The sequence below is a fragment of the Leptidea sinapis genome, chromosome 43 (genome assembly GCF_905404315.1).
Source record: "Leptidea sinapis chromosome 43, ilLepSina1.1, whole genome shotgun sequence".
NCBI lineage: Eukaryota > Metazoa > Arthropoda > Insecta > Lepidoptera > Pieridae > Leptidea > Leptidea sinapis.
Window position 1 is genome coordinate 442,340 of NC_066307.1, and position 27,457 is coordinate 469,796.

The 27,457-nt window shown below is 38.3% G+C and overlaps 1 protein-coding gene across 4 annotated transcripts in view; it reads right to left on the bottom strand.

Moving 5' to 3' along the window:
• Positions 1 to 21,658, bottom strand: part of LOC126977036 (heat shock protein 68-like) — a 46,337-nt gene extending 24,679 nt beyond the window's left edge. Inside the window, exons 1-3 of one of the 4 annotated variants that reach the window (XM_050825695.1) lie at positions 21,639 to 21,658; positions 16,145 to 16,746; positions 5,207 to 6,663 (exon numbers count right to left, since the gene is read on the bottom strand). In XM_050825695.1, coding sequence (XP_050681652.1) covers positions 5,368 to 6,663; positions 16,145 to 16,732 — 1,884 coding nt within the window. In that variant the 5' untranslated portion in view covers positions 16,733 to 16,746; positions 21,639 to 21,658 and the 3' untranslated portion in view covers positions 5,207 to 5,367. Of the gene's footprint in view, positions 1 to 5,206; positions 6,664 to 7,086; positions 7,394 to 16,144; positions 16,747 to 21,638 lie in introns of those variants that run through there. The other 3 variants (XM_050825694.1, XM_050825693.1, XM_050825690.1) reach the window with 3 other exon arrangements.
• Between the last annotated feature and the right edge of the window lie 5,799 nt (positions 21,659 to 27,457).

Here is a 27,457-nt window from a genome sequence, read left to right on the forward strand (position 1 = left end):
AGTTTTTAGCTTTTCTTATTTCTAATATAGTTAAGTAGTTTGTTTTATTAGTATTAAATGACTTAGGTGTAAAACGTAACACCCACGCAAGCACTCTTGAAGCTCGCGTAAAATCGCTGTATCTGCTAATTATACTATCTATAACCTTGTTTTGATATTTAATTGTGTTTACATTTATATTTAATAATGGTTTTTTAAGCTCTTCGCAGGTTGTATATAATTTATTGGTTAATTTGGACTCTTCAAACGATCTTAGCCAGTGGGGACCTATCCACCACATGGAATGGTTAATCAGCTGTTCTGTGGTAATGCCTCTACTTGCGCAGTCAGCTGGGTTGTCCTTTGTTGACACATAATGCCAGCTACTCGATGGTATAATGTCAATGACCTGCTTCACCCTATTCGCGACGAATGGTTTCCATTTACATGGGTCGCCGTTGAGCCAGCCTAACACAGCTGTCGAATCAGACCAACCGTAGATTTTGATGTTGTAATCTGATAGGCATTTACAGGTGATCTTCATGACCTTGGTAAGTAGAACCGCTGCACATAACTCTAATCTAGGTAACGATACATTTTTCTTTACAGGTACGAGACGAGACTTCGAAGCTACTAATACTACAGAAGACTGGTTGCTGGTAATATTGTTGACTCTGCAGTATACAACACAAGCGTAGGCATTTTGTGATGAATCACAAAACCCATGTAATTCAATGGTGTCAGCCTCTATGGTTTTCCATTTTGTGTTGATGTCAGCTGGTAATTCGTCGTCCCACAGAAGATTTAAGAGCCATACTTCCTGGAAGAGTAGTTTCAACTTGGTGGTAACTGGTGAAAGCCATCCAAGCGGATCAAATATCTTCGATATATTCGAGAGTAAACTTCTTTTGGTGAGTTTACTGACTGGTTCGGAATTCAATTGAAAAGTGAAATAATCTTCGTCGGGATGCCACTTAAGTCCTAATGCCTTGGTTGATTCCTGGTATTTAAAAACATATGCTTGGTCTTCGCATGGTAACTGGTTATCTGGTAGTACATCTGGTTGATTTGACGACCACTTCCTTAGATTGAATCCACCTAACTTAAGGAGATTTATGAGGTCGGAAATCAGCCTCCTTGCAGACTGGAGGTCATGATGTCCATGGAGGAGGTCATCCATGTAGAGCCTGGTAGCCAGAACTTCTGCTGCTTCTGGGTAACGGTGACCTTCATCCTTAGCCAGACGTTTCAATGTCATCATGGCTAGGAATGGTGCGGCCTTGGTGCCGTATGTGACAGTGGTAAGTTGGTATTCTTCTAATGGTTGCTTTTCAGAGTCCCTCCACACGATCTTCTGGAGCGGCTGGTCATCATCATGGACATCTATAAATCTGAACATCTTCTCTATATCGGCTGTGAAGGCTATTTGGTACTGCCTCCACTTTAATATGAGAGTAAACAAATCCTCTTGTAAATTTGGTCCAGAGTACATAAGGTCATTCAACGAAAGTCCAGTCGAAGTTTTCGCTGAGGCATTAAAAACAACTCGCGTGGCAGTCGTCGTGGAATCCGTTCTGATTACACAATGGTGAGGTAAATAGCACTGAAGTATCGGATTACTATTACATTTCTTCATATGGTTTAAATTAATATATTCATGGATAAATTGTTTGTAGTTCTGTTCGATAATTTTATTTTTACAAAATCTGCGTTCTAATTGCCGAAATTGGGCTACGGCTTTGGTTTTAGACTCACCCAATTTTTCGGTAATCTCTGGTTTTAATGGTAACCGTACAACATAACGTCCGTCTGGTTTGCGCGTAGTATGCTGTTGATAATGATGAAGGCAATGGTTATCTTCATCCGTAATATTTACAGAGTTGTCTGAGATATCTTCAATCTCCCAGAACCGCTGTATATCCTGCAAGTCGACCATGACGACGTTGCAATATGTTTGGTTTGGTTTTATGGTACCACTAAGAATCCAACCGAGCTTGGTATTTTGCGCGATTGGTAGTGATGTGCCATTACGAATTAAACCTGGTAAAATAATTAATTCGTAAACTTCAACGCTTAAAATTAAATCTATTGGTCTACTTTTATAAAACTCTGGATCTGCGAGTGGTAACTTTTGTAAATACGGCCAAGCTGGTTTTTCTAATGTTTCGTGTGGTAAATTCCCGACGACATGCTTCATCACATAGGCTTCCGTTTTAAATGTGAAATTATTATGAAGAGATGACACTGAAAGCTGTGCGACTCCCTTACTATTGTTGGCTTTTGCGCCTACTCCGACCACCACACAGTGGCGCTTAATCCTGGGTAGGCCTAAAAGTTGAGCGGCATTCTCTGTAATGAGAGATGACTCCGCGCACGGGTCTATGAGGGCTCGCATGGTATGGTGACAGCCATCCATAGACATAATATTAACTTTAGCTGTTGCTAATAATTTGGGCATGGTTTCTTGTGGGGCATTGGTAACGCATATATTGGATCTTCTAGGAGAATTTTCGATCTCGGTATTTCTAGAAGTAGATGGTGCAAAAGTGACAAGAGCATTATGCAGAAGAGTATTATGCTGCTGGTTACAAAAACGGCAAGTTTTTTCCGAAGAACATTCCTTGTCATAATGGTTAATTAAACAGTTTTTACATAATTTGTTGGATTCAATGACCTTAAGTCGATTCAGCGGTGCGGATTCTAGAAATTGTTTGCATTTAAACAATTCATGGCAACACGTTTTACAGAGTATGCATTTCCGTTGTGGCGCAATATGTACTGGTTTCGTATTGACGTGGTTTATTACAGCTGGTCTTGGTTTAAAATTTCTGTTCATAAAATTATGTAAATGGTTATTGGTATGCTTTTCAGCCCATGGTTTTTGGTATTGGTTTTGGTGTACCTGGGATGAATTTGATTTGTTGAAGTCCTGCTTACGACGAGAGCTTTCTAACGAAGTAAATTTAATTTCTAAAAATTTCAAAAAATCTACCAAAGTAGGCAATTCTTTTGGATTCTTAAGCGACACAATGTAATCATTATGGGTTTCAGTATCTAACTTTTGGCACAAAATATAGACGATCAATGGGTCCCAGTTGGAAATGTCGATGCCCATTGCTTTTATAGAGTTAAGACACTCGTTGGTGGTGTCATGTAACCTTTTGATGACCGCTGCAGATTGATGTTGAATCGTAGGCATGGTTAGTAACAATTGTATGTGAGAATTAAATATTAACCTAGTATTATGGTAACGTTGGTTTAATATGTCCCAGCATACTTCGTAGTTTTCAGAATTGATGCGTAAATGGTGAACTAATTTTTCAGCCTCGCCACGGAGCTTACTTTTCAAGAATTGCATTTTCTGCGCATTTGGTAAAGATTTATTATGGTGAATTGTTTCGGAGAATAAATCTTTAAAACATATCCAATCTTGGTAGTTTCCGCTGAAGGTGGGAATGTCCATTTGTGGGGTTGAACGTTCCCTGTAAGATGACGACCACATCTGTCTGTTCACTGCCTTCTTCATGGTGTTGTATTTCTTCTCCATCTCAGCGAATGCTGTCTCATACTCTTCGTTGTCGAGCAGCCCTTCGCTGTCGATGTCCCAGTGAAGAGAATCGATGACCGACCATCTTGATTGGATAGTTCGTAAAATATCTTCGAACTCCCAGCGGTCGGAGCAGCTTTCAAGGTCGACAGCCTCTATGGTACGGGATAGCGCCTTGAAGTTGCTCTTCTGCTTTCGCAGCATTTCTTCGACCCTACTGGAGTTGCCCTGGTTCGATAGCTTTGGTGCAGGGAAGCTAAAAGAGGGACCCTCCTGAGCGGGAGAGAAAATATCGCGCCTATCTGAGCCCTGCGATAATGGTGTAGCAGGTCTCAGTAATGGTTTGCTGGGATCGCTGGTTACGTAATTAGAAATCATATTCCTAACTTCCTGGTAAAAATCTTTCGTCCGCTGGTAATGGTTTTCCGCGAAGTAGCGATGGTTAGGGTCTTCAAACTCAGCACAAAGCCTAGTATGGTTGGTCTGGAATTCACTCCAGTACGAGTCTAAAGCGTTGAGACGTTTTTCAATATAGGCGGGTGTCTTTCGTTCTGGCCCGTCCTTCTTGAAATTAACACACTGCGTGTTAATCGCGGACATAATCTGGTTTTGGGTGGTTAATAGAGCCTCCATGGTTACGGGTCAAAAGAGAGTGGTAAAGAGTGGTGAGTGATAAAAAGGAAAGATCTTACTTGAAGACTGGTACGTGGTGACCTGGTGTGTCCTCAGCAGTCTCCCCGTTGGTAGTCGCTGGTAGTATCGCCGATCTGGTGAACTGGTTACACTCCACACACAAGCACTTTGGTCAACACTAATTTGGTTCACTACACACGCGACGAATTTTGGTTAAAATGGTTAACTAATGGTACTGGTTAATAGAACGATGGATCACAATGTTTTTGTGTCCTCGAAATGGTTAAAAAAATTCTGGTCACTGGTTAACAAAAGGCCGAAGGACCACAATGTCCTTGGAATGGTTAAAAAAAAAAATTTGTCACTGGTTAACAAAAGGCCGAAGGACCACAATGTCCTTGGAATGGTTAAAAAAAAAAAAATTTGTCACTGGTTAACAAAAGGCCGAAGGACCACAATGTCCTTGGAATGGTTAAAAAAAAAAATTTGTCACTGGTTAACAAAAGGCCGAAGGACCACAATGTCCTTGGAATGGTTAAAAAAAAAAAATTTGTCACTGGTTAACAAAAGGCCGAAGGACCACAATGTCCTTGGAATGGTTAAAAAAAAAATTTGTCACTGGTTAACAAAAGGCCGAAGGACCACAATGTCCTTGGAATGGTTAAAAAAAAAAAAATTTGTCACTGGTTAACAAAAGGCCGAAGGACCACAATGTCCTTGGAATGGTTAAAAAAAATTCTGGTCACTGGTTAACAAAAGGCCGAAGGACCACAATGTACGGTGGTTTGGTTCCGTACAGAGTAAAACACAAGTTAGGCTCAAATGGTATATTGAAACCTTAACTTATGCTATATGGTAAAATGGTAAAATGTTGGTATGGTAATGAGCACGCGAATCGATCGGCGGCTTGTCGCGAACTGGTTACAATATTACTTAGGAAATAACGCGAGGCGACGTAAACGCTGATACGCGAAACGTGATGTACAGTCGACATGCTGTTGACCGTACACTTATGTATTTACGTGGTAAGGTAAATAAAACAGTTGCTTTCTTTAAATCATAATTTATTACCCTATAATACTCTGGCCAACACATGATCATATTTTGGATCAATTAACCTAATTAGAATCTTATAGCTAGTGAGATAATATTTACAAATAAACAAATCAGTCTTATCACTGGCGCGGGTAATGACTAGCTCCAGCAGCTCAGTCCACCTCCTCCACCGTGGGGCCCTGGCCGCCGGCGGTCGCCTGCGGGCCGCCCTGCCCGTGCAGCTTGGTCATGAGCGGTGTGCAGGTCCTCTGCAGCTCCTTCAGCCGGTGCTCGTACTCCTCCTTGTCGGCCAGCGAGTTGTTCTCCAGCCACTTGAGCGCCTCGTCGCACTCCCGCCGCGCGCTGTCCTTGTCTTGCTCCGAGAGCTTCGCCCCCGCGTCGTCGAGCGCTTGCCGCACGCTGAACACGTACGACTCCAGCTGGTTGCGAGCCGCCACGCGCTCGCGCTGCCGCTCGTCTTCCTCCTTGTAGCGTTCGGCTTTGGCCAGCATGCGGTCGATCTCGGCTTGCGAGAGCCTTCCCTTGTCGTTCTTGATGACGATGTTCTTGCTGCGTCCGGTGCTGTTCTCTTTGGCGGACACGTTCAGAATGCCGTTGGCGTCCAGGTCGAAGGTGACGTCGATTTTGGGAACTCCCCGCGGAGCCGGCGGAATGCCGGTGAGGTCGAACGTGCCCAGGCGGTTGTTGTCTTTGGTCATGGCTCGCTCTCCCTCGTACACCTGGATGGTGACGGCCGGCTGGTTGTCCGAGAAGGTGGTGAAGGTCTGGGACTGCTTGCAGGGTATCTTACAGTTGCGCTCGATGATTTTCGTCATGACTCCTCCCGCGGTCTCGATCCCCAGAGACAGCGGCGCCACGTCCACGAGCAGCACGTCTTGGATCTTGCTGTGCTGCTCTCCGCTGAGGATCGCCGCTTGAACCGCCGCTCCGTACGCCACGGCTTCATCGGGGTTGATGGAGAGGTTCAGCTTCTTGCCACTGAACAAGTTCTGCAGCATGCTCTGGATCTTCGGTATGCGAGTCGAACCGCCGACCAGCACCACGTCGTGGATGGAGCTCTTGTCCAGTTTCGCATCTCGGAGTGCTTTCTCGACGGGCTCGAGCGTGCCGCGGAACAGATCCGCGTTCAGCTCCTCGAACCTGGCTCTCGACACTCTGGTGTAGAAGTCGATGCCCTCGTACAACGCGTCGATCTCGATCGTCGCTTCGGTGCTGGACGACAATGTGCGCTTCGCTCGCTCGGCCGCCGTTCGCAGGCGTCGCAAGGCTCTGGGGTTGCTGCGCAGATCTTTCTTGTATTTACGTTTGAACTCATCTGCCAAGTGGTTCACGAGTCTGTTGTCGAAGTCCTCGCCGCCAAGATGCGTGTCTCCCGCCGTGGCCTTCACTTCGAACAGAGAGCCTTCGTCTATCGTCAGAATGGAAACGTCGAATGTGCCGCCGCCGAGGTCGAAAATCAGCACATTCCGCTCTCCCTTGAGGTTCTTGTCCAGCCCGTAGGCCAGGGCGGCGGCTGTGGGCTCATTTATGATGCGGAGCACGTTCAGGCCGGCGATGGCGCCGGCGTCCTTCGTCGCTTGCCGCTGCGAGTCGTTGAAGTATGCCGGGACTGTGATCACGGCGTCCTTCACGCTCGATCCCAGGTAAGCTTCGGCGGTCTCCTTCATCTTTGTCAGCACCATGCTGCTGATCTCCTCCGGTGCGAACGTCTTCACTTCACCTTTGAACTCGACTTGGATCTTCGGTTTTCCACAATCACTGATGACTCTGAAAGGCCAGTGCTTCATGTCTTGTTGTATCTTCGGATCGTCGAACTTTCTGCCGATCAACCGTTTAGCGTCGAAGACAGTGTTGCTGGGATTCAGAGCCACCTGGTTCTTAGCGGCGTCTCCGATGAGCCTCTCCGTGTCCGTGAAAGCCACATATGAAGGTGTTGTTCTGTTGCCTTGGTCGTTTGCGATGATCTCCACGTTTCCATGTTGCCACACTCCAACGCACGAATACGTCGTACCAAGATCAATTCCAATAGCTGGCATTTTATTTAGCTTTCAATAAAATTCGCACTGAATACAAGAATAACTTTTATAAATCGCTGTGTTAATATAATATTGTATCGCGGTGTTTCCACCAAGTTCACCTCTTCTCTTACTTGTATAATCGCTTTTCAAATACTGATGGTTTGCCGCGTTTTCGGCTTGCTTTTATACTGGACGAATCAGCTTCGAGAACATTCTGGATTTCTCTTGTCGCTGACCAATCACGAATATTCTTCGATAGAATTTTCTAGAAAATTCGATTTATCAGCCAATAGAAGCGAAGGATGGTATGAGCAAGATAGCATTATACCGCCAATGATGTGCGTAAGACAAGGATAGACTTTATAACACACACATGTATAATTATAAGAGCCTAACCACAATAATTGTGTTAACAGCGCCATTAAATTAAAGCGTTGATTTATGATAAAAATATTATTAGATATTATAATGTTATTGTGTGATATTGTGAAAATATCTTAAAATAGGAGTGTTGCGGAATGGGAGGCGCAATAATTCACAGTCCTCACTCAACGTAATAATTTCTCTGGTTCTTTGGCTATCAACTGGTATAATTAAACTTCTGTTGTGGATGATAGATAAATTCGACTACAACACCAAACTATTTTACCCTTATTTTGTTTGATCGCAATCCAAAAACGTTGTATTTGAACGCGACGTTTATTTACTGCTTGTGTGAATATGCTCTTAGCTATACGATTCATATATGTACACGCTACTCACATATTTGAACAGCACCCACACATTGCTACAGGCATGGCCTACTGTTAATGGTGTCAACAATAATAGTAGGATAAGCTAGAAGGCGTATATACTAGTTGGTGCCCGCGTCTTCGCCGCGTGGAATTTACACTCTTAGTAATTATAAAATGAACAATTCAATGCTAAATCCCAATTACATTATAAAATGTTGTTGTAAGTATATGAAATTGATAATTTTTCCAGCTGGGGATTATAAGTTTAAATAAATAATAAGCATTGTTGACGCCCGAACAGGTAACGTCATAAATAAATAAATTCAAAGGATAGGTTTATATTTTACAGTATGAAATATGAATTGTTACTTCAATGAAATTGTAGATCTTGAGACCTGATTATCGAGAATCATCAGCTGGAATCCTTCTCTTCTGGAACTCTTCACCAAATTATGGCAGAGAAAATATAAAATTTTCGAAAAAAAGGAAAGTTCTTGGTTTTACCCCGTTTTCGAATATCGAGTTTTCATCACAGATGTTTTCATTCAGATCTCGACGTTTTAAGATTCTAGGTGTATGTGTGTGTGTATGTATAGATGTCGGTTGGCTCGACCGATTTCATCGCGGTTGCTTTGACCAAACTTAGATTTTGAATACAATTCGGGCCGATTCGGACTTAATTCGATTCGATTCAATTTTAGGAAATCTCAGAAAAACTACGATTTTTTCATATTATGTGGTTTTTATGGAATAACTTTTAAAACTGCTTCAACCACGTCGATCACCACCAAGCCGGTTAAAATCGGTTGATTCGTTCGTAACTTATCGTTGACCAAAGAAAACCGAAACCGTTTTGTTGTCACTGCAGCAATGTATTGATACAATTATACCTATACTTTCTTAATATAATGCATGTTGCCTTATTCGGTTAAAAAAATGCAGTGATTTACCGAGAGTGATAATTCACATTTTCTAGTCACTCAATTTGGCCCTATTCGATTTTTTTTTTATTTTTTTTAAATATATAAATGATTTGAGTTTTCTTTAGTGTTAATTTCGCCAATATTTGTCTTTAAATAATTCGACACGTGTTTCCAGTCTCGTGCCAGATTTTGGTGAGACAACACGTCCTGAGGATGCCTCGTGTAGAGGCGAAACACGTGTCGAATTGTTTAAAGACAATTAATATTGGCGGAATTAACACTAAAGAAAACTCAAATCATTTATATAATTATGGATTTCCGCAAAGTAACGCCTACTTCAATATTTTTTTTTAATTACAAGTTCTTCGTTTGTTCTTCATTGTTCGAACATTTAAATTGTTTGTTCGTCTTTTATTTATTTATAATTAATTAAACAATTGTTGGCTGATCACCATATTATATGTATTTCTACTTTTATTACTTAAAATAATATTTTCTTATTAATTGTCGTTTGTTCGATTATAAATTAACAATACTATTAATTATTATAATTATTATTAATTATTCAATATTTTTAATTAGATATCGTCACCTCGTTTAGGCAGTTTTGAAATATGTAGACCGCGTTTTTTTTTAATTTAATTCAATTCTGACATTATGATATATAAATTAAATCGGTTATTCAGTAAATCAATGTTAAATTAATTTATTATTCACTGGTGATGGCAGGCTCAGAGAGGTAAAGAAAAGAACAAGAAGATTATGGACTGCATCTACATCCCCAGGTATATGTTCACTAAAACTAGTACTAGTATTATTAACTATACTTTTTGGGCCAAGAGACGGCAGGAAGGATTACACAGATTAAATTTGGAAGCAAAATTTATGAACAATACGGGACACGAACTTGCTACCTCTCGCGCAAAAAATTAGGATATCATCCCCTCCATCTGGATGTGTAACTGCGGAGGTAGTGCGGTTTTCAAGGAGATTTCCTCCACGTACTACAAGGCTGTGGAATGAACTTCCTTGTGCTTTCGGGACGGTAGGTACGACATGGGTACCTTCAAAAAAAGCGCGTACACCTTCCTTAAAGGCCGGCAACGCTCCTATGATTCCTCTGGTGTTGGAAGAGAATGTAGGCGGCGGTGATCACTAAACATCAGGTACGCTCGTTTGTCCTCCTTTTCCATAAAAAAAAATTGTGTAATTAATCCTAGAAGTGAGGGTTATCACTTAAAAAATAATAATAAATTGGCAGGAAGAATAAAAAACAGTGGAAACATAACTGTACATCCCTAAATGCACTGTAAGCAGCTGTAATTGCTACAGCCTTATAAGGCTCCAACGAGCTACATTTACATACAGCATAGATAGTTTTTTTTTATTTATTCAATGAACAATATTATCTTAATATATATAATAATAGAGACATACTCGCAAAACCTCTAAGGCTTATGTGCGAGCGGTAAGTTCGCATTACAATAATTATTTTAATTACTTAAAGACTTAACATATAGTAGTATTATTAAAAATATACATCATAGGTATTCCTGGTTATTAGCTTCTAGATAGTATTTTTTTAGCTTTACTTTGAAATTTTTAATTTGCAGATATATATCTATCAGATCATTAGGTAATGTATTTAATATCCTTGGTAATACATAGTTACAGGTTCTTTTACCATATACATTGTTATATTTAGGTATACAAAACTTATTAAGGTAGGCTAGTTTCCTCATATTTTGTTTTTTTTCATATTTGTTAACATTACAATATGTATTATTATATTCTTCAACTAAAATAGCGAATCTTATTTTAGAGTGTATCGACATGACATTACAATAGGAAAATAGTTCTTGGTTATTAGTAAATTTATATTTAACATGGTTAGGCACAATGGTTTTAAGTAATCTTAGTTCTTACTTAGGAATGTACTGAGCAAGCAAAGAGAGATTCAAGCTGGTAGTTAAGTCTATAACAAGGCGAAGAAAAAGTCCTTGAGAATAACTTCAGATAGTGATTCTGTGATTCCTCTGGTGTTGCAAGAGACTGTGGGCGGCGGTGATCCCTTAACAACAGGTGACCCGTACGCTCGTTTGTTCTCCTATTCCATAAAAAAAAAAGAAAAGACGTAACAATCAATAAACTGATAGAGCAGGTATATATTCAGAAGTCGTGAGGTAATAAAGTTAAAGCAAGTGTCGACTAGATATGACATAGATACATTCTGGTCGATGTTACTGTTAAAATGGACGACATTTTTAGTGATTTAGATTTAGATCGGCATATCAGTCATTACGACATAGCTCAAGATCTGAAATTCGACTACAGAACAGTTTTGACCCAATAGAAAAAAGCTATGAACCCGAAAAAAGCATAAAGGTTGGGTGCCACACGAGCTCGCTAAAAGAAACCTAACGTACCTTGTTCATTCAGTCCATTTGCGATTGATGAAAGCGAACCGTATTTGAAGAGATTGATAACTGATGATAAAAGATGGTTTACGTGCGAAAAATGTATTGATCTAAGGTCAGGCTTCTCAGACTGGCAAAAGCACAACATGGTGATGCTGTATGTATGGTGGGATTTGAAGGGAATTCTTCATTGTGTAATATTACTGCCAACAACTTCTGATATTAAAGCAAGAATGTGAGAGACTGTAGCCGGAATTGACTAATAGAATAGGAACCAATAAGGGAGGTCCGGTCATATATGTAGTATTGCTGACATCTCTAGTCTGACGCGCCCCAGTATCAGTTCGAACCATTTAACCGCGTGCAACGCAGAGCTGCTCGAATTGTCGGGGACACAGTGATCTGTGAACCGCTAGATAACTTGGCGTTGCGTAGAGACGTCGCTTCATTGTGTGTTTTCTACCGCATTTATCACGGGGAATTTTCCGAAGCGCTATTTGATTGTGGCACATTCGTGTTGCGTTCTTCCACAGTGCGGTTTTCAAAAAACTTTCTTCCACGTACAACAAAGCTGTGGAATGAGCTTCCTTGTGCAGTGTTTCCGGAACGATACGACATGGGTACCTTCAAAGAAAGCGCGTACACCTTCCTCCAGGCCGGCAACGCTCCTGTGATTCCTCTGGTGTTGCAAGAAAATGTGGGCGGCGGTGATCACCTAACACCAGGCAACCGTACGCTCGTTTGTCCTCCTTTTAAAAATTAAATGGTGTAGTCTTTCACCTTGATAATGCTCTCTCTCGATAGATCACTCTCATCTTTAGCCACCTAGCAAGTAAAGAGAGTTGAGCTGGAAGGTGTTAATGCATCTGCCAACTCTGACGTTCATCGTTTAGCGATTTTGATATTTTAACAACAAAGCAGTTTTATTCATAACTTTCCATTTAGGTAAAGTATAACTGACGATGGAGATCACTAAATAAGTTATTTTCTATTTAATTTGTTTTTGATTATATAGAATTGCCGCTGAACCTCAGAGGAGCATTAAATATGAAGAGGGCTCGAGCCAAGGACCTCATGAGCCCCCACCCCTCTGGTGGCTATATCTTATCCCCCTTATTCATAATAGACTGCTAACTTAAAGCATTGCTAATTCGCACTCTGTCTTCTTCTATTGACCTAATTCAGAATGAGAAAAAACACTCCTTAGCGGCTGTTTAAAGTTATGAATTAGGGGGTTATATCTTTAAAAGGGCAATTCTTGTATATATTCTGACTCTCGGAAACGGCTCCAATGATTTTCATAAAATTTAGTATACTTACAGGAGATTTCGGGGACGATAAATCGATCTAGCTAGGTTTCAATTTAAAAAAAATCTAGTTTTATCCGTGTTTTAATGAGAAGTAGCTACAATAACATTAGAATAAAAAGGTAAACGCCACTATATACAAGACTATAACATGGGACATTGGGTGATCCGGAAAGCAGAAGACTCCGGTTCGAATCCAGGTGTCCTATTAGTATTTTTTTTTTTCAAGTTTTGTACATTCTTAAAAACCCTTCTACTTTTTTACAACGGATTTTCTTAAAACCCGCTCTCTATGTTATGATCTTTATTTATTTTTGTAGGTACTGTTCCTCTTTTACTTTTCCGGTAGGTACTATTATAATATGAGCTGAGGCTACTTATAGTATTTATTTTGACAAATATTTGGGCTTTGGCCCATTCCATGTCTCTGTGGGTTTTTCTCGGAGCCTTTGATGTTACAATTTTTGACAAGACTGGACGGTAAATTCTTCTTAGTCTATTGTTTACAAATTGAGGATTCCTGAGCTTCCAAAGTCGACTCGAAAGCCTCGTGATCGCCATACAAACACCAACTGCATAAATAAATTTCCCTAGGGTACTGCGGCAGTATACTTGCAGTACATAACGGAACGAATTTTTCTACAGAGATAGCACTGTGCAATGCTCGCAGTGCATATCGGAAAATACCCTTAGTTATATTGTAGTTCAGGGGTGTTCAAACGGTCGATCGGGATCGACAGGTCGATCGCGAGTGCTTTTTGAGTCGATCTCGAGAAAAAAATCCAGTACAATAAACTAAAATCGGTAATTATGTACCATCTTATGAAAAGTATGCTCAGGACATGCAGTGTCACGCTTCAACATCCAAAGTCACTCTATAGTTAAGCTCAGAACTTTAGAACGAGTTTGTTTTGTATGAACCAATAAACTCGCAATTTTGAATAATAATTATGAGCTTTTTCATTGACATTTAAGAGCAGACCTACACTTATCTTGACTAAAAATGCATATTTTGCGCAAAACTAACTATCTATGTCATCGTGACACTCTACCTAGACAACAATCCTTCATCACACATACTTGAAGCCTCTCAGAGCCGATCGATCGTAGTCTACAAATTTTGAGGTAGATCGCCAGCAGTTCAAGCTTGAGCACCCCTGTTGTAGTTGAAATGATTTGTAAAATGATGCAAATGTATATTATTATTTAAAAGAGTGGCAATGAGTTTCTTGCTACTTAAGTCTAATTATAGGACACTTTTGCACAACGATATCATTCATATGTTTATAATTGGGGGCAAAACTATAATTGGGGGTAAAAATATAGTTAGGGGCAAATGCAAGTGATGATTTGAATCGAATGCAAAGATCCTTGTAAAAATGTTAAACCACTATCATCAAAACTTCCGGAAAGTCGAAAACCTTGTTAATAAAGTAAATAAGTTGAGATGGAAATATTTGATTGAATTTATTAGGTAATTTGTAATACGTTTTCTTCTATATACGTTCTTTTCTATAACATTTTCTGCGCTTCTTCTCTCTGCAGGCTATGCGAGAGAGGTACGTTTTACTATGTGAAACTAATTCAGCTCTGGTTAATTTTACGTTAAGTTAGGATGCGCTATAAAAAATAGATTAATGTCTAGAAAGAGAAGTAAACGAGATTAAAATATTCAGTCAGATGACGGATCTATGGAACTTTCCGATGATCTCGTTTTTCGGTGCAATAATTTATGAGTTCCATAAATTCTTACCATGATGTTCAGGATTAGTGATTTTCACAAGTATTTTCTAACCTTTGGAAAATAAGGTTATAATATGAAATGAAACAGCGGCCGTACTACCTGGGTAAAGACAAATCGACCCTCTTAACCTGAGTAAGTTTAACGAACTAATAACTTTTAGTCTTGTGACGACGAATACTATAATATAATATTGTAATAATAGACATCATTGTACTGAAATGAATAAGGAACATTACTGATTTTACGGTGAAAACATAAAATCGTTATTTAAACTATCGAATCTAATTACTTTATTATATATATTTAACGTGGTAAGTTAAATAAAACGCTTGCTTTCTCTAAATCATAATTTATTAACCTATAATACTATTTACCAACACATGATCATATTTTGGCTCATATAATTAGGAACTTAGAGGTATTGAGATAATATTTACAAATAAACAAATCAGTCTTATCACTGGCGCGGGTAATGACTAGCTCCAGCAGCTCAGTCCACCTCCTCCACCGTGGGGCCCTGGCCGCCGGCGGTCGCCTGCGGGCCGCCCTGCCCGTGCAGCTTGGTCATGAGCGGTGTGCAGGTCCTCTGCAGCTCCTTCAGCCGGTGCTCGTACTCCTCCTTGTCGGCCAGCGAGTTGTTCTCCAGCCACTTGAGCGCCTCGTCGCACTCCCGCCGCGCGCTGTCCTTGTCTTGCTCCGAGAGCTTCGCCCCCGCGTCGTCGAGCGCTTGCCGCACGCTGAACACGTACGACTCCAGCTGGTTGCGAGCCGCCACGCGCTCGCGCTGCCGCTCGTCTTCCTCCTTGTAGCGTTCGGCTTCGGCCAGCATGCGGTCGATCTCGGCTTGCGAGAGCCTTCCCTTGTCGTTCTTGATGACGATGTTCTTGCTGCGTCCGGTGCTGTTCTCTTTGGCGGACACGTTCAGAATGCCGTTGGCGTCCAGGTCGAAGGTGACGTCGATTTTGGGAACTCCCCGCGGAGCCGGCGGAATGCCGGTGAGGTCGAACGTGCCCAGGCGGTTGTTGTCTTTGGTCATGGCTCGCTCTCCCTCGTACACCTGGATGGTGACGGCCGGCTGGTTGTCCGAGAAGGTGGTGAAGGTCTGGGACTGCTTGCAGGGTATCTTACAGTTGCGCTCGATGATTTTCGTCATGACTCCTCCCGCGGTCTCGATCCCCAGAGACAGCGGCGCCACGTCCACGAGCAGCACGTCTTGGATCTTGCTGTGCTGCTCTCCGCTGAGGATCGCCGCTTGCACCGCCGCTCCGTACGCGACGGCTTCATCGGGGTTGATGGAGAGGTTCAGCTTCTTGCCACTGAACAAGTTCTGCAGCATGCTCTGGATCTTCGGTATGCGAGTCGAACCGCCGACCAGCACCACGTCGTGGATGGAGCTCTTGTCCAGTTTCGCATCTCGGAGTGCTTTCTCGACGGGCTCGAGCGTGCCTCGGAACAGATCCGCGTTCAGCTCCTCGAACCTGGCTCTCGACACTCTGGTGTAGAAGTCGATGCCCTCGTACAACGCGTCGATCTCGATCGTCGCTTCGGTGCTGGACGACAATGTGCGCTTCGCTCGCTCGGCCGCCGTTCGCAGGCGTCGCAAGGCTCTGGGGTTGCTGCGCAGATCTTTCTTGTATTTACGTTTGAACTCATCTGCCAAGTGGTTCACGAGTCTGTTGTCGAAGTCCTCGCCGCCAAGATGCGTGTCTCCCGCCGTGGCCTTCACTTCGAACAGAGAGCCTTCGTCTATCGTGAGAATCGAAACGTCGAATGTGCCGCCGCCGAGGTCGAAAATCAGCACATTCCGCTCTCCCTTGAGGTTCTTGTCCAGCCCGTAGGCCAGGGCGGCGGCTGTGGGCTCGTTTATGATGCGGAGCACGCTCAGGCCGGCGATGGCGCCGGCGTCCTTCGTCGCTTGCCGCTGCGAGTCGTTGAAGTATGCCGGGACTGTGATCACGGCGTCCTTCACGCTCGATCCCAGGTAAGCTTCGGCGGTCTCCTTCATCTTTGTCAGCACCATGCTGCTGATCTCCTCCGGTGCGAACGTCTTCACTTCACCTTTGAACTCGACTTGGATCTTCGGCTTTCCACAGTCACTGATGACTCTGAAAGGCCAGTGCTTCATGTCTTGTTGTATCTTCGGATCGTCGAACTTTCTGCCGATCAACCGTTTAGCGTCGAAGACAGTATTGCTGGGATTCAGAGCCACCTGGTTCTTAGCGGCGTCTCCGATGAGCCTCTCCGTGTCCGTGAAAGCCACATATGAAGGTGTAGTTCTGTTGCCTTGGTCGTTTGCGATGATCTCCACGTTTCCATGTTGCCACACTCCAACGCACGAATACGTCGTACCAAGATCAATTCCAATAGCTGGCATTTTATTTAGCTTTCAATATATTGCAAGAATGTTTGACAGCTGTAAAATCATAATCAAGATCTCCGTAAAAATAAATTTGTTCAATAAAAATAGCAATCAGTAGAAGTTACCTTATTAATAATTCTGTTGTGCAGTGTTCAAAATTTATCAGTAATTGTTTTCCACAAATAGTTTCCAGTGACACTCAATTTAAACACAAAACAAAATCTGAAGTGGAACTCCCGTGTTAACGATACAGTAAGCAGAACAGTGACAGTAGGTATATAACTTTAAATTAACAAAAAAAAACTATATCTAAATTGTTATTTATACCAATTATTAAATTGTTTATCGCACGGTTGAGGATCGTGCACTGTGATACATTATAAAAAAGTGAAAATAATAAGTGTAACAGGTAATGTGGAAAAAATAAAGACGGTACTTGTAAATTTATTATTAACTGTGAATATAACTGTACTGTTCTCTTCGTTCATTCCGCGTCTACGTCATAAGTTACGATACTGTGTTTACCGCTAATTAGCTATGAACTGCTTGGGATGTAAGAAAGCTGTCAGCCAGTCTGACTTACTTAAATGTGTTGCATGTAAAGCGTGCTATCACTACCAATGCATTGATTACTCGTCATCATATTTTAAGTCAAATATTAGAGAACTGAATCGATCGTGGCGCTGCGAGTCATGTGCAAATATTACTCGTAGAACTAGAAATGATGATACTCCCGTAGGATCGCGACATAGGCTGAACAATGTTCCAGTGGCTTCGGCTCAATCACTGCCTGCTTCCCAACCCTCTCATGGCAAAATTTCAAGCAATGACTCACTTGATAACTCTTTTTCTAAATCAATTAATTCGAATAATGGGTGTGAACCACTCAATATTGATTCAAGAGCTACAATCAACATGAGACAATTTAGTGAGCTTATTGACTTAAAGTTAGATAGTATCAGATCTACACTCTCCCTTGAAATTCAGGAAAAAGTGAAATCTGAAGTGAAAGCTGTTGTGGAAACAATTAAACAAGAGTTTACTGAAACTACAGACTTTATATCTAAAGAACAAAAAGACACAAGAACAAATCTTGATCAGGCTATTAAGAGAATTACTGAACTCGAAGCACAGAAAGCCAAGGTACAATCTGATATGGCTAAGTTGGAGTATCGTCTTTGTCAATCCGAAAAAGCTTCAAGGAGCTGTAACTTAGAGGTTCAATGTATTCCAGAGCGCCGGAATGAGAACTTAGCCATGTTGTTTAAGAAGCTTTGTGAACAAATAAAAATACCCATATCGGACAGTGATATACGCTCGTGTCGTCGAATTGCCAAACTTAACCCCTCATCTGACAGGCCTCGAAATGTACTTGTAACACTTCCATCTGAACGTCACCGTGATGCAATTATATCAGGCGTCAAGAGATACAACAGAGGTAATCCGATGGATCACCTAAATTCCGTTCACATCGGAGTTAGTGGAGATAAAATACCTATTTTCGTGGGTGAACACCTTTCAAAGCAATGTAAGGACTTGCATGCAGCCGCGCGACATCTGGCTAAGGATAAGGGATGTAAGTACGTATGGGTTAAATTCGGCCGAGTATATATAAGAAAAGACGACACCTCACCCGCTATTTACATTAAAGATATCATGAGTCTTGAGAAGCTAATTTTGTGATATATATTACTTATTGTTTTGTATAAATATTTAGTTTTAAGGTTATACGTTTATTACGTTATTTGGATTTTTAAATATCAGTTTTTTTTATGAAAATATTTTATCAGAATGTTAACCGAATAAGAACTAAATTAACGGAATTGTACAAAAATATCCTAATTGAGAATTATGATATTATCTGTTTATGCGAAACAAACCTAGATAGCTCTTTCTCTAATAGTGAATTTGTGGATGACAGGTATACCGTATTTCGTAGAGACCGCGAATCTACTTGTTTGTCAAAGCAATCCGGTGGGGGTGTTCTGTTAGCACTTAAGAAAAATCTATTTGCAATTAGACATCCCGAACTTGAAAGCTCATTAGAGGATATATGGATAACAGTACGAGATAACCGAGGACCTCGTGGATTTAACTTAAATATATACCTTGTATACTTACCTCCTGATCTGAATGTCACTCAATGTCGCACTTTTTATGATAATTGTTGTAATAGGCTTTTAAATCTAAACAATTCTAAAACTATTATTCTCGGTGATTTTAATGTGCCTGGTATTATATGGTCATGCGATAACATTTCCATTCCTCGTCTGTGCCCTAGTAAAGCCTACGATACCAAATCTTCGCTACTTATTGATCTACTGGAGGTGGGTGGCCTGTCACAATATAATTATGTTCGCAATTCAAATAATCGTACTCTTGACCTTTTTATGACAGATCTGACAGACGTATCTTTATCTGAGAGTTCCCCATTGTGTGTGCCCGACCGACACCACCCAGCCATTGAGATCGATGTGTCTATTGAATCTAATATTAAAAATATACAAAACAAATCTATTATGGTGCCTAACTTTCGTAAATGTGACACAAAAAGTTGTATACTACAACTTAATAATAACACATGGGACAGTATTTTAAGCCATAGTGATGTCAACTTGAGTGTTAAATATTTTTATGAAATACTTAACGGCACAATAAAAAGAAACACAAAATATAAGCGAATAGGTCGATTGAACTATCCTATTTGGTTTTCAGAATCTTTGAAAGCCTGTATAGAAGAGAAAAATCGTATCCATAAAAAATATAAAAAAACCAATAATCCGAGGGACTTCGACGAGTTTCGGTTATTACGCTCTAGGTCCAAGGCTCTGATTAAGGCTTGTTATAACTCATTCCTTTTAAGTGTGGAAGAGTCGCTTAATAATTCAACCAAACTATTCTTTTCTTATATTAAAAGTAAAAGACTTGGACCGTCAATCCCCGAGACCATTAAGTTTGGTGACAAAATTGCAACTGGTGGTGAAGCCGCAGCCGAACTCTTCTCCGAGTATTTTTCATCAGTTTTTGAACCAGATAGGCACATGAACGATTCTTTATCAAGTCAGCCTATTAATTATCCTCTATTTTCAGTGCACATATCTAAAGAGGATATTTTAAAGAAACTCAATGCATTGGATCCTAACAAAGGAGCTGGGCCAGATGGCATTCCTCCCTACTTTATTAAGCATTGCTCAGAGGCTCTGATAGACCCTCTTTACTTGATTTTTAACAAATCTATACAAACTGGTGTTTTTCCTCATGCTTGGAAAGAAGCACACATCATACCAATACACAAATCGGGTGACCCTAGCGACTGTACTAATTATAGGCCTATAAGCATCTTATCCAGTTTTGCCAAAATATTAGAGTCCTTAGTTTACGACCACCTATACCACCACTTTATCCCGCATATCACTCAGAAGCAACACGGTTTCTTAAAAGGAAGGTCAACCGCCAGTAACTTGATGGAGTATACAGACTTTATTTGTAGAGCTTTCAACGATCATGGTCAAGTTGACTCTATCTATACTGACTTCCAAAAGGCTTTTGATAGAGTAAACCATAGAATATTGGCCTGTAAATTGGAAACTATGGGTCTGCATGGTTGCCTCTTACGTTGGATAAAATCTTATATATCCAATCGTAGTCAATTAGTAGCTCTGAAGGGATTCTACTCACGACGAGTCTCTATAATATCCGGCGTTCCTCAGGGATCCCATCTCGGCCCATTGATGTTTATTATATATATTAATGATCTGATCCCTAGGCTAAGAAATGTTTCCCTGCTTTATGCGGATGACCTTAAAATTTTTAGTCGAATTAAAACTGTTAGTGATTGTATTAATCTACAATTGGATCTTGATACTCTACTCGATTGGTGTAGTGCTAACAGTATGAGTTTGAGTATAAAAAAATGCTCCATTATATCTTTCACTCGTATTAAAAACCCAATTTTATTTGACTATAAAATTGATAATATACCACTTGAGCGGAAGTTTGTTTTACGAGATCTAGGTATTGCTTTTGACTCGAAACTAACTTTTAAATATCACTATGAAGAAATAGCCAAGAAATGTAATAAGCTATCTGGCTTCATATGCAGAGCTACTAAAGAATTCAAGTCACCAAATAGTTTACTGTTACTCTATAAGTCGCTAATCCTGAGCCAAATCGAGTACGCCTCCATTGTCTGGTCACCTCAATATAATACATATACTGATATGATTGAGTCTATTCAAAGACGTCTTCTTCGCGTATTGACGATTAGGTTTGGTCTAAAAAGGGAGCTGACTACATATGAGGAAAGGCTATCTCACTTCAAGTTACTGAGCCTCGAGAGTCGTCGCAAATTGCATGGCCTAACGACTTTATACAAAATACTGGATGGCACAATTTCTACTTCCCTCTTGTCGAATATCCATCTAAGAGTTCCCAATCGGTCTTCAAGACATGAACAGCCTTTTATCATTCCGTTCTGCAATAATAACGTGTCCTTCCAAAACCCCATCTATAGAATTTGTCGTCAATACAATGCACTACTACTCGAAATCAGTGAAGTACCTGACATCCACAGTTCATCTGTTTGTAAATGGAAATCTAGTTTATATAAATTCCTTAATTAGTTTAAATTTTTAAAAAAGCATCTTAATTTAACTTCCATAATTATTTCCATAAATATTTGTCCAAATATATATTCTCTCTATCTTTTTCTTTTATAATACTACATTACCTAAAGTTAGTTTTAAAATCGCTATTTCTGTTGTATTTGCATAGTTATCAACTTATGCTAAACATGCTGAGTACACACCCTCGTGGAGTTGCAGCCTATCTTGTATTTAGCTGATAGTTTATTTTTTTTATTATGTATTTGTTGTAATTCTGTTGTGTGTACCTATTAAATAAATAAATAAATAAATAAATAAATAAACTTCGCACTGAATACAAGAATAACTTTTAAAAATCGCTGTGTTATTATAATATTGTATCGCGGTGTTTCCACCAACTTCGCCTCTTCTCTTACTCGTATATTCGCTTTTCAAATACTGATGGTTTGCCGCGCTTTCGGCTCGCTTTTATACTGACAAATCAGGTTAAAGAAAATTCTGGATATCTCTAGAAGCCGACCAATAACGTATAATCTTTCGCAGATCTTTCTAGAAACTAAACTTTTCAACCAATCAGCGTAAACATGCGTGAGCGTAACAAGGATAGCTTTACTGTAATGAAGGGGAAACCGGTGCATTGGACAGAGACAAATATTGAGCGAGTGAAACAGTTACTATACTTACCTTAGTAGGAAGTTTTGTATGTGTAATTCAGCGCATGTATGTTTGCGTGTAATGGCTCGCTTACACTATCGACTAAAAATTTAATGTTTTGCTAAAAAGCACGGTCACGTATACATATTATACCATCGGTTGATCAGCACATGCATATTTTAAAACAAAGTTTGAAACTAATAATCGGTTGTTGCTTCTACGTATACTGTACCATACTACATACCTATGTAACTAAAAACAGCTATTATTTTAATATTGGTATCTATAGTTGACCGTTATGTTTTAGAATCTATAGCCAAAAGTTGTTATTAATAGTCGAGTATTAGGTAGTAGGTCGTTTTACTATTACAATCTGATAATGGGCTTCATAGACCAATGCTAAGCCTTTGAAAATGTTAAAAAGTGAAAAAATAAAATAGTAGAATGAAACCCATTGGAAACGGAAGAGAATATAACAAAAATGAAAGGATAAATAAATTACCGGTGATCTAAGGTCGGGAATTGGAAAAGGGGGTGTTTTAAGGTAAAAAACGGTTTATTTCGATTTCCTACAAAACTGCAAGCCCTATAGCAAAAAAGTCTAATGGAAAAGTTGTAGGTAATAAAAAGATCTACAACTTTTCTTTTTACTATTTATTGACATAACTTCAAAATTTATCTGAAAAATGCAAAAAACTAAGTTTTTGGTTTTAATTTTTTTTTTTTTTTTCAAAAATTAATTTCGAAATAACATGTATGAATTTATGTATGAACTCTATAAAACGCCTTTTGATAGGCTTAAATTTTCCGAACATTTACCATTGTAATTTATATTTTTTTTTACACTGTCGGAATGAAGAGATTTTTATGAACAAATCACAGACCAATTTTTTGAAAAAAGCCGATATTTTGACTGAATTTTCGATCGAAAATAAGGGATTTTCGATATTTAAATCAAAATAAGGTGAATAAATAAATATTTAAATTCTAACAAATTACAGTGTATTTAGGAAATTTTAAAGGTATATTTTCACCAAATTTCGTAAAAAAAAATAAGTTTTGAAAAAGATATAAATAAAAAACCAAAACCTTTTTTTTTGAATTTTTCACAAAAATTTTGAGGTTATGTCAACAAATTGTAAAAACAAAAGTTGTAGATCTTTTTATTACCTACAACTTTACCATTTCACTTATTTCCATAGGACTTGCAGATATGCCGGAAATCGAGATAAGCCGTTTTTTACCTTAAAACACCTCCATTTTCCACTTCCCGACCTCAGATCATCCGTAATATATTTTTCCTTTCATTTTTATCATATTCTCTTCCATTTTCAATGGGTTCCCCTGCTATTTTTTTTTGATGGTGCCACCTTATCGTTCGCGTAATCGTATAATAAATAATAATAATCAATGAATGTATAATAAATAATCTGCAAGAATGGTGTAGAGTATTGTATTCTCAAGTTTAATCCATTTCAGATTTTTTTTTAAATATAGTTACCAAAGTGTCTACTAATAATATAACTCTACAGTATGCAACTCTACCTAAGTCGTTAAGATTTTGACCACCACCAGCACCTGGATTGAGATTAACAGCATGGAAACAATTTAATATTGCTGTCTACGTCACTAGACATCTTGAAAATAAATATAAAATTTTGTAATTAATTCAAATTGTAAATTATATATTTATATAGGAAAATCATCTACTTATTCCTAAATTTTTTAAGCTCAAAATTACAAAAACATCCACATACAACATAAATATTAAATATGGTTCATCAATGGGCTGGAACAGCTCCATGACTCGATTACAATTAGTGTCGGTGACATGAGAATCATAGTGCACGCTATAGTGTGTCTATAGACATGTCCATTCATTTCGACGACCCCTATAGCCCAGTGGTTAGTGACCCTGCCCACTGAGCTAGAGGTTTGAATCCCGGCAGTTGCAAACATTTATATGATGAATATAAATATTTGTTTCCGAGTCATGGATGTTTATAAGTATTTATGTATGTTTAATTAAGTATATTTTATTAAAAATACTTTCTTTTTTTGTCGCAGTCTTGTACCCATAGTACAGGCTATGCCTAGTTTTGGGCAAGGTTATTTGTGTAAAAGTGTGTCAATATTTATTTATTTATTTTTATATAAAGACACGATTGATTTTATGTGTATGTAAAATATCGCGCAGTGTAAACGTGGCATTCAGAATGTACAAAAGATAAAAATGTAAATAAACAACAGCTGTTCTATGTTCATGAGATCATTTGCATAACCACACTGTCACGCACACATTCAAGTAAGAACACAATTGTCGCTGCGCTGCGCAGTAGATCTTTCTAGAGCTTTCGATATTGATCTTCACCCTCCGTATCTCATGCAGCTGCAGATGTGAAGTGTCCTTGCGGGGGGATACATTATAATATTATATTTACAATGCGAAAACTAGAATGATCGGTATTGATCCAGAACAACGCGTTGCGCAGTATGTGGCAGTATTGCGCATGTTGTGTAGCATAGTCTATGTTCTGCTGTACATATTTTACGGGTTTAAATTTATGTAATTTGGGACCAAATTGCTGAGTTGGGCAGTGAACCTTTCCAGGCCTGCAATTTTGATTTTCAGCTTACGCATCCCATGCCAAATATTTTGATTTCCTGGAAGTATTTGTAAATTTTATATTATATTTATAGTATAGTAATTACTATTCCAAATCTAGAATTGTCGGTATTCGATTCTAGACTCATTTGTGTGTACCTTAGGTTGTGTTGATATATTAGGGTGTTTTTCTTAAACTTGAATATTATTCTAGGTAATTGGGTTATCTATCTTTTTTCTGCGTAATTGGCTTGGCATAAGAGCTTGTTGAACAGTTACTATATAAATACTACTTCCCAACATCTTTGAAGTTATTATTTGCTACAGATATTGTGATGTAAATAATGAAGATAACTATGATTTAATTTTTTTTTCGTTTATATTATATGTATTATGATTATTTAGATATTATATTATTACTTTGACATTTATTATTTATAATAATAAAGGTATTAAAAATTAATATCAACAAGTAATTGTTTTACTTATAATAACTTTTAACAAAAATAAAACGCATGCATTGGGGTAATGGGGGGCCATTGATTTTTCAAAAAACAAATAAATTATAAATATACTTGTTTATGTTTAGTTTTTCTAATAGCTTTAGTTTTTAGATAAAAAATTAAATGAGTGATAGTTATTACATGAAATATTCACGAATATATTATTTGATCATCATGCTAACTGGGCTGGCTACTCAGCAATCTACCTAACAATTAAATCTATAGAAACACATTTTAACATTAATATAATGATATTATACTTCAATTTTATTGTGAATAAAAAATGAATAGAAGCAGAAAATATAAATATTAACTTTCAATATATTATTTTTCAGGGTTTTCATATTAATATAACTTTACAGACAAAATCGTTGTCGATGCACTGTAATATAAGTAATTATAATGCTATAAAATGCAACTATGCAAATAAGACTTAAGTGATACGATAATAATATATCTACATATTGAGTTGGTAGGTACACTTAGATGTCTTATTTACATAAGAGTGTAAATCATGAACAACTGCCTAATTTAGAACATTTGTATAAGCTTAGTTAATATTCGTTGTAATGTAAGTGAACACATTGTCAGTTGAAAAGTTCATCGAAATATTATAACCTTGCATATTGTGATAACTAGCTCTTAGTCTATGGCCACATTTTGTATTTGTACTTTATAACGACTATCTCTTTTCCACTACATAAGTCTATCTCTTTTTTCTAAGCAAGAACATTCTAGAAGTTTATAATCCGACTGAATTGTAGCTTCGCTTCGAATGCTTGCTGACTATACATGCTGTTGACCTGTTCATCTTTATAGTATTATACTGCGTCATATGACGACTGCAAAGCTATATAAGACCCCGCACGGGCCTTTTGCGTATGATTCTTCTCTTGGTGTTGTAGCTGTTACGTACTTAGGCGTATATTGTAAGATTGCATATTATTTAATGTTTAGTAGATTTATTTGTCGTTTTGGTATTAAATGCAAATATTGTGCAGTAAAAATTATGGGGTGTAAACAAACGTACGGAAAGCAGGGAAAGAAATTATTAAAAATAATAGATTCTTCCAAGATGGCGGAGTCGTCGCCCGGTTAACACGTAAGCAAAGCGTTTTGCGTTGGTAAAATCTGTGATTAAAAACGGCCGCGGCGCTTCGAGAGTCGTCAATGGTTATTTATGGATCAGGTGCGTCATTTTTATTTTCATATATTATTAAATAATTATAACGTTTTAATAGCTCAATCGAGTCTATTTTATATTAAATTAATAATTTAATCTATTTCAATCATAGCGTTTACAAATATAAAATAACAAACAATAGGACGGTAGGGTTGCCACTCATTTTAATGTTATTTACTTCAGAGATGTGTTTATTTAATAAAACTTTAAAATATAGATATTACATTTTATATTTTACGGGACTAGGTAGTAGGTACTAGTGTACTTTGTTATACTTGTTGTTTGCATAAAATTTCTTTAACTACTTCAAAAATGTCTTACTTTGGGTGTTGGAAAAATCCATTACCTACGTCATATTGTTATGAGCTCATCACAATATGTTATCAGTAATGTATAGGTAAGGTTAATTAACCTAATTGCATATTGTAATTAATAATATTTTTTTATTCAATTAAGTTATATGTACTTAATTTTATAAATCCATTTAACATCCTTTTTTAGACTTCAATTTTTTTTTAATTTGTAGTAATTATCAGATGAGACATACTTACAGGGATCAACAACATTATGTATATATATATACCAAGACTTAAATACTTACATGTATTGTGTTGCATTAAAACTCATGATTTATTAAGATATATTATGGGTAGCAAGCAGCAAAATATGCATAATTTTCTTTAACATTGGTTTATTAAGATAATTATTTAAATAAGATAAAAGCCTTAAATAGACCCTATTCTAATTTATAGCTGATAATCAATAAAGAACTGATAAATTGATGTGTTCAAAAGAAGAGCCATTAGTAATTAAGTAAAATAAAAAAGCTGTTGGTAATTTAAAAAACAATTGATGAATTCAAGTAGCCATGTTCTTCAAAAGATAAAATGGCCATTGGTAATTAAAAAATAATAAGAAAGCTGTCAATAATTCAACAAATACTCGATGAATTTGAGTAGCCATGTTCTTCAAAAGATAAGATGGCCATTGGTAATTAAAAAATAATAAGAAAGCTGTCAATAATTCAACAAATACTCGATGAATTTGAGTAGCCATGTTCTTCAAAAGATAAGATGGCCATTGGTAATTAAAAAATAATAAGAAAGCTGTCAATAATTCAACAAATACTCGATGAATTTGAGTAGCCATGTTCTTCAAAAGATAAGATGGCCATTGGTAATTAAAAAATAA